This window comes from Schistocerca gregaria, chromosome 5 (assembly GCF_023897955.1).
Source record: "Schistocerca gregaria isolate iqSchGreg1 chromosome 5, iqSchGreg1.2, whole genome shotgun sequence".
Lineage (NCBI taxonomy): Eukaryota > Metazoa > Arthropoda > Insecta > Orthoptera > Acrididae > Schistocerca > Schistocerca gregaria.
Window position 1 is genome coordinate 305,671,889 of NC_064924.1, and position 11,722 is coordinate 305,683,610.

The following is an 11,722-nucleotide window of genomic DNA, read 5'->3' on the forward strand; positions in this document are numbered from 1 at the left end:
GTGTGTCTATCGACCTGCCAGCACTTTTGTTTGGTAAGTCACATCATCTTAAATCTCATTTTTAGAAAGTCAGACTACATGAACACATATCCACATATACACAAATATACACTTCTACACAAACATTAAATTACATAAGACAAAGCCTGTCACAATGTGAGGACCACTAGGTGTTGTAAGGGAAAATGTGTGTACATATGGAAATATGCACCTATATATAGGAAGCTATGACGGTTCTACATCAAATGTACATAAGAAGAGGTGCACATAAATAAAGAAAAGCATTCTAAACAGAGATTTGAATAGGCACAATGAACACATGCACAAAGAGAGACAAAAGCATATAATTTTATGGAACGAAAATGATACATAACAAACAACTATAAAGTAGAAATGAGTAGTGGATAAATAAGAAAGAGGCATGAGCAAAGAAATAAAATGAAAGTAATAAAGGAATTAGTCATGTTGATCATTAAGAAACATTAGTGTAATAAGTACTCTGATGAACTGAAGAATAGTGGGACATAAGTAATACATGTAGACATAGTATCTATTGAAAACACAGAAGTTGATAAGTAGAGGAGGACTCTAGAGAGTAAATGATATATTAAAGAATGAATGCAAAGTTTAAAGTAGATTTATATCTTTACCAGAAGATACTTAATTATGGTATACATAGAAATGTATACTAGGGTAATGAACTGTGACGCCTACTGAGAAAGGATAAGGAGGGCATACCCAGCATTCACTAAGTATGAAGGATAGGTGTTCCTACATGGAGATAGGAGGATCTGTTGCCTAAAAATAGGGATGTTTTGTAAGGGGCATACCTACCAGAACGGAAAGAGAAAGTGATCTCATAAGGTCACCCGACAATAAAGGAATAGGTGCTGATCCTAGGAGAAAGGGGCAGTATTGTGAGAGAAGTCACAAATTTTATAGGGATTATTCTGGGAAGTATGAATTCTATGAATGACTAACCTTACTGCGTTTTGTGGAAACAAATGAGTGTCAAAAGAACACTTTCATTTCATCCAGAGTTCCTCCAAGCTACAAATAATGAAAACAGTACACACTAGGAAAAAAGGTAGTACAAAAGATAAGAATAGAAAATATATTACTCATGTGTCATAAACACTTGAGATTTATGATTGGAAATAACAATAATAATAAAGAAAAGAAAAAGAGTTCTCACAATTCCTAAATATTAGTAAACACGACTAAAACCATGAGTAAATGCTCATGTCTTAATAACAAAGTAAAATAAGAAAAGAGCAGAGAAACAATAAGTGAAAGATTGTTCAAGAGAGAAAAGAGAATTGTTATTGAAAAGAAAGATGAGATATAAACTTATGTAAGAAATGTATACTGTTATGATATGAAACGTTATTATGAGTGATATTATTTGCATAATGATTTTTTATAAAATATCGCATGTTCGATCTGAGGGGGGGGGGGGGGAGGGGGGGAGGATATGTAGTATTTTGAGAACTTCTGTAAAATTCTAGAACCACTCAGCCTTCTACTGTCTCGAACACACGATATTTTGGATATGAGTGTGGGATGGTAGAATCCTATCTACTGCGTGTCACAAGTTTGTGTGTGCAGGTTTAAAATCAGTCGCGGGAAAAAAGTAGATGTGGTGGCTGAAAGGCGCTGACAAGTACCTGTTGGGCAATCCATAGATGTTTTAATGAGTGTGTAAGGAAGAACTATGGAGTTTATAAGCAGCTCTGTGCTTATTACGTCATTGACAATCGTTATTAAAACAAGGACAGTTGAAAAAGAACTCTTGAAAATTCTTGATGTAACCTTGTTATAGACAAGACTTATTTTCTGATTACGTTACGAGAAGTTATGGTATCTAAGCCAACTTTCTTTTAACTGTAACTGAATTTGGTTCTGATGTTCAGCTGTATGAGAGACTTACCAAAAGTTACATGTTTATGTGGAAAGTGAGAGTTTTATTGTGTATGGAGGTAAAATACATCGTTAATTGACGAAAAGTAAAGTTTATATGTCTACTTATTTCATAATTATAAAGTGTCTAAAAATTCCTGTACCTAGCATTATTCTATGGAGAAGAAGCCAGCCATCTAGCCAGTAAGGAAGAGTGGCTGCAAGTTCCAAATAAGTCACTTCGTAAAGAAGTGGAAGGTGGTTTGGGGGAATAAATCAATACAACCCAGATCCACACTCACATTTTAAGTCATTAGAATGTTAGAGTCCACCCTTAAGTTCTCAGGTTTTCAAATCTTATCTGGTTCAGTCCCCAAGAATCAGTCTTTCCTTTTCATCCTGTCCAGTATGTCTCCCCTGACACAGCATTCTAGGTGACTTTTATGAACTGTACCCCTTTCCCTAAAAATCTGCAGTCATTTTCCTTCATCGCTCTTCCTTCCCCTTCAACTCTTCTGCCTAAAGAAGGAGCCACTGTCTCCAAAAGCTTATAAAAGTTATACCCTTATGTGTGTGTGTTCCCTGCCACTGCTTGGTGAGTAGATTTTTTATCTATCCATTTACAGTTATTTAAACAATATCTCTTTAAATGTGTAAATTAAGTATACATTTTTTCATATTTCTAAAGTGATGTGTAACTGGCATATGACTAGTAGTAGTAGCAGTAGTAGTAGTGGAGTCCTTCAAAAAGTCTGGGAAACAGGAGCTTTACCAGAAGATTGGAAAATAGCAATAATCCACACAATCCACAGAAAAGGAGATAAAACTAACCCCAAAACCTATAGAGGTATTTCCCTCCTTCCAGCAATTTACATAATTCTTTCAAAGCATTACAAAACAGGCTGAAAAGCCAGTAGGATCAGCAATTAGGAGAGTGCTAAGGGGGGTTCAAAACAGGATGATCCATTGTGGCACAAATTTTAAATCTGAAGCTTATAATCAAGTATAAAAGAATGAGAACCAAAAGTATTTACGTATCATTTGCAGACAAAAAAACCATATGATTTGATCAATAGAGAAACATTTTCATCATCTTAAGTGTGTTTGGAGCTGACAAAAAATCAGCGGCAATCATAAAAGACATACAATGGATATGAAGTGTAAAATTAAAATTTTAGGTGAAACTCCCAAGGCATTCGGGATCAAAAACAGTGTAAGTTAAGGAGATGGACTGTCTGTACTGGTATTTAGTTGAGTGCTAGAAAGAGTAATCAGGGAATGGAAGAAAAGAATAGAACAAGAAGATATTTAAAATATTATAATTGGGAGAAAAGGGGATAAATTGAGTCATGATTGCTTGGCTTTGGCAGATAATCTTGCCATCTTAGCTGAATCTATAGAAGATGCAATAATGCAGATAAATTTCCTACAAGAAGTAGCTTTAAGAAGTAGGCCTACGTATCTTTTCAAAAACCAGAGTATATGACAGACGTGAAGGAGGTACAAAAATACATGGAAACTGATTATAGATGAATGTAAGTACTATAAATTTAAATATCTATGTGAAACAATGAAACCTAATGCTTTGGGCAAAGAGGCTAACTTACTAAGAGCAAGAAAAGTGGAAGTGGCCCTGTCTCTAGACCAGAATGCCACTGTGTTTCAGACTACCTTTTATTAAGTACAACCAAACAATTTGGTGAAAGTATAATATAAATAATAACTTCAACCCCAAGATGAGTATACCATAATTGTCTAGATAAAAAGTCTGCTCAACAAGCAGCAAGAGGAGAAAAAAACAGGGGAAAGTTAAGGAAATTTGCAAGATTTTGAAGCCAGTGGCACCTATTTCCAGCAGAAGTACTGAAAGGGTTGAAAGGAGGTTGAAGAAAATGCACTGGCATGGTATAGGAAATGGGGAGAGTTATGCAAAGTCACCCAGAACCCCAGCTCAGTAGAGACTTAACTGGACAGGATGATATGGAAAGACTGATTGTTGTTGATACTTGTAATGGGACATCCTCCTCTAGCATTACTTTTCCTCAACAGTAGTTGGCGATACTAGTATTATTTTTCAAATTTTAGACAGATTAGAAAATAAATGATACAGAAAATTAAAATAGAGTCAAGAAAGGGATAGATATGGAAAAGGAATGCTAAAAACAAAAAAAAATTATTGCAAAGCAACACATATTCGGTTGTGAGAACCCAGGACATGTTGTGAAGCTAGTTACCAACTCTGTTGTTCTGAGAAACTGGTGTCTGTGGGAAAAGTCCAAATGCTACAGACATTGAGGTCACAATTGTTATGTTATAGAGCATGCTCTGGTCTACAAAGACTTCCCTTCTATGTTAAAGACACCAACCATTTCCCAGATCATCTGAAATCTGTGTCCATACCAATCCCACCATACACCTTTCTTGTCATCATTGATGCCACCTCCTCTTACACTATTATTCCACATTTACAGGGACTGTCTGCTGCTGGACATTACCTCAAGCAGCACCCACCTGATTCCAAACCCATGATGTTCTTACTAACAACTAATTTACCTTTGAGAGGCAGACATACCAACAGATCACAGGCAGGGAAATGGTATCAAGGATGTCTCCTTCCACTCACATTAAACCTATGAAGAAACAACAGTACTTACATTTTGACATTTTCCATCCTTTCCATGATAAACGCCCTTCCATATGGACTTGGCGTTCAAGGCAAATGTATTTGTTCAGATGCTTACAGCAATACACTACCATTCTCACCTCAGCCTTCACTGGTCATAATTAGTCCATCAGGCTAATTCTAAAGCAGAATTCCTGGGCCATCACACCTGATACTGATACTACTGATCCCTCCAAAAAACAACTTAAGAGTACATCTCTTGTCACTCAGTACTGTCCTGGTCTTGAATGAATTAGTGAACTACTTGGACAAGGCAATGACTTCCTAAAAATTATGCCCTGAAAAGACGTCCATTCTGTCAGATTTTATGCCCTCCCATCATTCCCCAATCTCGACAGTATCCTGATGAGAGCCTGTGCTTCTGCACCATTTCCTTACCTTATGGCTCCTACCCCTGTGACCATCACCACTATTCACCCTCCTACCATCAGCTATACCATCCCTATAACCAGCACACATTCAAAAGGAGAGGCACCTTTGAAATGACAAACATCATGTACCAGCTGTGATGTAAGCAATGTTCAGCCTTCTGTATTGGTATGACTACCACCAAGTTATCAATTAGGATGAATGGGCATATGTGCACTCTTGATTCTCCCCCATGGCACCAGTTTCTCAGAACTCTGTAGGTGGTAACTGGCATTACAACATGCTCTTGATTCTTGCCACCCACCTGGCCCTAATTTATGTAAACTTCTGCAGTCTCAGTATTTTTCTTTTCAGTAACGATTCCTTTCTTCCCTTCCTTTTAGGTTTCTACACCTTTTATTTTCTCACTGGTCTATTTTTTCTACCCCCAACTCCACCTGTCTACCACATGTATTGCACTAAGCTTTCAGCCCTTATTATCTCTTGAAATATGGCTTGCAGGTAATCTCTGCCTTGCTTTTTATCCTATCTTCCATTTTTAAGCTTTCAGGTTTACAAATCTCATCTGCTGCAGTCTTCAACAGTCAGCCTTTCCTTCTCATCCTGTCTGGTAAATCTCCTCCAACCTGGAGCTCTGGGTGACTTTTCCATAACTCTTCCTATTTCCTAAGCCTTGCCAATCCCTTTTCTTCATCCTTCTTCCTAGACCTTCAACGCTTCTGCCAGAAGAAGTAGCCACTAGCTATAAAAGCTTGCACATTTGCTTAACTTTTATATGTTTTCTGCTCTTCCTGCTTGGTGAATAGATTTTTGATCCATCCAATGTAATTATATTTCCAAAAAATGATTACTTTCATTGATATACAAACAATTAGATGAAAGAGAAAAAGATGGAATAGAAAATCAGCGCCGGCCGCGGTGGTCTAGCGGTTCTAGGTGCTCGGTCAGGAACTGCGCGACTGCTACGGTCGCAGGTTCCAATCCTGCCTAGGGCATGGATGTGTGTGATGTCCTTAGGTTAATTAGGTTTAAGTAGTTATAAGTTCTAGGGGACTGATGACCAATGATGTTAAGTCCCATAGTGCTCAGAGCCATTTGAACCATTTGAAGAAAATCAGCAGGAAAAACTTAAGACCAAAAAATCATAGTGGAAAGTGGAAATTAAGAAGTAATAAAGAAATTTATGAAAAAATAAATAATAGAATGAATATTATACGTAATGAGATAGAGAAGAGTTGCATTCTACAGCCACTGAAAAGGCTAGTTAAAAAAATAACAATAAAAAGATTTTTAACTTTTTGTCAAAAACACAAAAACATTAATTATTTGTATCAGAGAAGTAAGAGGTACCTGAGGAAAATGGAAGAAACTTAGAAAGAGAAAATATCGGAGCTAAACTAAAAAGTTTCAAGGGCTTCCAGTAGAAAATAAAAAAATTGACAGTGTAATACAGACAGGGGAAAGAAGCTAAAAGCAAAGGGAAAGAATGAAGAACTGGTGGAAAGAAAGAAGACATATAGAGAGAAGGAAGAAGACATAAGATATTTCATGTGGTCCTTAGCAGGTCAACAAAAACGAAGTAATAATAAAAATTAAACAGCTCTTCTGTAAGAGAAACACACACAGCTTGTTAACATTATTGGTACTTACACAGCAGACAAAACACTTTGTATTACATTAAAAGTGCTCCTAAGTGTATTGTGAGTAATATTATCACAAAAATAGAGGTAAAGAGGAAGTAGAAACAGTTAAACATAGTGAACAGTTAAACATATTGAAACAAACCAAGATAGCAAGTGCTTAGTGAAATAATACAGTCAAATTTGCGAAAATAAACGAGAAAAGAATCAAGTCTACAGGTGTAATTTTTGCTGTTACAAGAGTGTTTGTTATTACATCAAGCTAGTGAAATATGTATAAACTGTGGACACAGTGTAAACATAAATCAACGCATGTACTAGTGAAAACCTTTCAAATAAGTATGTAGTACAATTCTGAACTATATGTTTAAAGTGCACAAATGAAATGGAAATGAAGACACAACAGTACCAGTATTCCAGGTATGTTTACTTTAATACTTTTTTTTTTGCGAAGCATGGGGCAGAAAAGTAAACAACTATTGTCATGATGTACAGTACGTGAATTGGTCAGTGCAAGGGACAGAATGAAATCAAAAACTAAACAAATAGACCATAAAATGGTACAAGGAAATACTCAGTATGAAATTTCCCGACAATGAATGAAAGATGAAATTTTACGAGAGGATGCTCTAATTGCACATCTTACTGATAGTTTGAAGACTCTAAAAGAACAATTAAACTGTACGAGTGCCACAAACAGTGAGTCAATGACCAAAAATGTGGACCAAATTTACAAAAGGAAGAACAAAACAGCGACATTGCTGAATGTTCCGATAATTGTGTTACATCACACATCCCAGTAAAAGCAAATACTGAACAAACAGAAAAGGAATTAGCAGGAAAGGGGACCAGGAATCAATGAAATACAGCTATGCCAGAAACTAAAGTTCTTATGTTGACTGATGAAAACGGCAGAAACCATGCAAGCCTGTTAAATGAATTATCACAGAAATGCTCTTTATAACATCCTTTGTTAAACCAGGTGTGTTATTTAATGAAATTACAAGAGACATTCATAGCAGAATCAAACACCTAGGAAAAGAAGACACTCTAATAGTCTGCGCTGGATCAAATAACAGCAGAAGCTGGAAGATGACCTGTAATTTCAAAAATGGCATAGAAGAGTTAATCAGGAATATGTTACACCTGAAGGTTATACTGTGTACAATTCTATACCAGGAAGGCAGCATACAGAAAAATTTTGCCATTTATCAGCTGAACAAGTGCACCATAAAAACCTGTGAACAATACAATCATGTCACAGTACTTGACATAAACAGATTCCTAAGAAGACAAGGTTACACATGGCAAGAATTGCATATAAACAAAAGAGGAAAAAAGAAATTATGCAGAGAATTAAAGTATGCAATTACAACCAAAAAGCAGACCACAATCATGGGAAACAACATAGCAGTAACCAACATGCCAGAAGTAGAAAAGTCTTGTATAGAATCACCAGGAGGTGGAAAAACTGGACCATCACATTCCAACAATGAGATTGACCACACTGAACCAAGAAAAATAAAAGCAAATTCAGAATTAACAGCTGTATCGGAACAAGCAACATCATTATCATCCCAGTCAACAGCAGAACCACAACCATCATTGGCAACTGCAGCAGACCCACAGTCACCAGTGGCAGCAGCATCCCCAAAATCATTATCATCTGAAACACAGGCAACAAGAAAAGAATCAACATCAATAACAGAAAATGCAACATCAACAATAGCAGAAGTAATAGGAGCCACTCATCCTCCTAACACAACAAGAAGTTTACCACCATGCCAACTGAAGGAGCAGTCAACATTGGAAAACTCATCAAATGGTTGTTTACTGAGGAAGAAGAAAGCAGCAGTTCCATCCCATCTCAATGACTTTTTGCTGCACGGCTACAGGAGAACCACAGAAAGATAAGTAAAAGTGTAATGTTCTTACATATGAATGTGTAGTCTCCTAAGAACAAACTTAATGAACTTCAGTATTGGCTGGAAAACTTAAACTGCACAGTGATTTCAATAAATGAACACTGACTTAGCAATGAGGAACTAAAATTAAGTGTACCATATGGATATGAATTGGCAACCAGCTACTGTAGAACAAGTATTAAACATGGTGGTGTATTTGTATATGTTAAAAATAGTGTGAACCTAATCTATGAAGTTATAGATGTAAGTAGACTGTGCATAGAAGCAAAATTGGAACTGCAGCCATAATGTTGCCAAGCCAGGAAATTATAATAGATTCAGTATACCACCTCCCAAAACACAATGAAGACCTGTTTGTGGAGCTTCTGGAGAAACTGATACTGATTCTACTCAAATACAAAAATTATAGAATTCTAATATTCGATGATATCAATATAGATGATAGGTTTATGAATAGAAAGGTTGATCACTTGGTAAATACATTAAGATCCAACTTCAGTTGCATAAATGACAAACCCACAAGACAGGAAGCATGTCTAGATAACATACTTTGTGTTTCATCTATACAAAACAACTAGGCATTTCGGATCATGAGGGACTATGGCTCAGACAAACTCTTTACATGAAGGCAACTAAAACTTCCATAGACTGTAAAAAAATTATAAGACCAATTAACGAATCAAAGCTAAACAAGTTGATAAATAAACTGAATGTAATAAAATGGGATAAAATAATACTCACTGCAGGTGCAAATGAATCTACCAACAAATTTCTAGAACTGTTAACTGAAAATTTTGCAGCATGTTGTCCTAAATGCTGCAAGAAAATATCAAAGCAAAATCGTTACACCAAACCACAAAATCTAAAAAGCTGGTACACCCCACATCTACGTAGAATAAGAATCATAATGCTACTCTATCATGATAGGTCCAAGCACAATAATGCTGACAAGATATGAAAGTGAAAAAGATTTACAGGTCTGAAACCAAGGCAGCTAAGTGCAAAGCAAATGATACATATAAACTGAACTGAGTAAATAAATACAAAGCCGCATGGGAAATTATTAAAACAGAAACTAACTGTCACGATAAAGTATACCAGACACCAATTCCACCTGATATTCTAAATGCACATTCTGTCAGACCTCAATCAGATAACAGCATAATGGAGAAATTTTTACTAAATTCCTTAGTCCACTTGAAGAACAAAATCATTCCAATGCTGAATAGATTGGGTTACTATACTGCTCAATTTATAGAACTATAAACTATAGTTTTGAGTAGGTACCGTACCTGCAGAGTATTGTGTTTTGATACACCAAGTAGAAATGCTACTCTTACAGCACTAGTTTTGTCAGAAACAATAGGTGCAGATGCCCATGTCTGCCTGATTGCTGCTCGAGCTTCAAAATTACCAACAGCTGAGCATACAGCAATGAGGAGAAACAGCTTTTCACTACAAATATCTGGTTGAGGAATAATTGCTGTCAAATTCTCTGGCAGCACATAGAGCCGCAAATCTCTGCTTGTATTTATAGACCAGCCTGGAATATTTAGTGTAATAAAATAATATTGCATTTGACAGTTAAAAAACACAAATGACTGTAAAATAAACATTTTCAGTAAAATCCACCACATCTCAATTCCATTACAGCACACCATGACCACAAAACCATTTTTTTTATTAAAAGCCATAAATTTCTTGAGATACTCAATGGGACCAACAGTCAACTTTTAAATAAGTGTATACTTCTTTATCTCCTCTTAGGATTCCATTAAAAAGACCCTCATGGGGCACTGCACAATTTCAAGAATAAAAAACGAGAGATAATGTTTAATAAAATATTCTTGGTCTTAGTGCCATTTAAATTACAATAACCCTAGCTTTTGACAACAAAATTATTTCTGGAACTATTTTTATAAATTTATTTTTGTACTTCAACTTTCTTGCATACAGGAATCTAACAAGATGGCATGAAAAATGGTTCATTTTCAATGAAATGTAATCAATGTTCATATTCTACAACCCTCCTTGGTTTGTCTGAGAACACTTCCTTATTCTCTTTTAGTGCTCAATAAAATTCCCTCTTTTCACTTAACAATTTGAAGACCAGTCACTTAGAGGAATTTTGGGCCTAGAAAATGAGCCATTTGTGGCATTATTTAAAGTTTTCGTGGTACATATGTAATACATATATCTTAAAGAGTAATACATACTAAAAAAGACCAAGCTTCAAGATTTATTTTTGTACAGAGCAATATTCTTCTAAGAAGTTGTCCTTAAATTTAGAAAATGTCTCTTCAGTATGATAAGTCCACATTTAAACAACACCTTTTTAAAACTTTCTGGCAGATTAAAACTGTGTGCCGGACGGAGACTTGAACTCGGATCCTTTGCCTTTTGCGGGCAAGTGCTCGCGCGAAAGGCAAAGGTCCCGAGTTCGAGTCTCGGTCTGGCACACAGTTTTAATCTGCCAGGAAGTTTCATATCAGCACACACTCCACTGCAGAGTGAAAATCTCATTCTGGAAACATCCCCCAAGCTGTGGTTAAGCCATGTCTCCGCAATATCCTTTCTTTCAGGAGTGCTGGTTCTGCAAGGTTCGGAGGAGATCTTCTGTTAAGTTTGTATGGTAAGAGACGAGGTACTGGCAGAAGTAAAGCTGTGAGGACGGGGCGTGAGTCATGCTTGAGTAGCTCAGTCGGTAGAGCAAGCACCCGTGAAAGGCAAAGGTCCCAAGTTCGAGTCTCAGCCTGCTCACAGTTTTAATCTGCCAGGAAGTTTCATATCAGCGCACACTCCGCTGCAGAGTGAAAATCTCATTCTGGAAACACCTTTTTACATTACCTGCCAGGGCATCAACCACTGTATATTTTCTGTTTGTCACAGATTTCAACATGTAAAAGTCTACCACAATACTTTATGAGATCTTCACTGTGCAACCAACTTGTTTTTTCCATGACTAAAACATTCTTCCTTGCTCAACTGCTCTGTTCCATGTACCACTAATTGTAATGAATTTGTCTGTTTTGTAATTCTTGTTGCAATAATTCCATCTCAAAGCAAATTTCTAATGTTGTATTCTCAATAGCTCCTTTTAACTTCCGCTTTCCACAAAAACCTAAGCAGATATCTACATCATTTTGAACATTCGAAATTTTGATTCTCAATAGTGTGATCTCTACATCTTTTTCTTCATGGATTTC

General features: G+C 36.3%; 1 protein-coding gene across 1 annotated transcript in view; it reads right to left on the bottom strand.

The window, feature by feature from the left end:
* The window catches only part of LOC126273324 (lactosylceramide 1,3-N-acetyl-beta-D-glucosaminyltransferase A-like), a 77,473-nt gene extending 66,058 nt beyond the window's left edge, over positions 1-11,415 (bottom strand). The window contains exons 1-3 of the mRNA XM_049976870.1: positions 11,364-11,415; positions 10,241-10,312; positions 9,809-10,059 (exon numbers count right to left, since the gene is read on the bottom strand). Coding sequence (XP_049832827.1) covers positions 9,809-10,059; positions 10,241-10,312; positions 11,364-11,415 — 375 coding nt within the window. The remainder of the gene's footprint in view (positions 1-9,808; positions 10,060-10,240; positions 10,313-11,363) is intronic.
* Between the last annotated feature and the right edge of the window lie 307 nt (positions 11,416-11,722).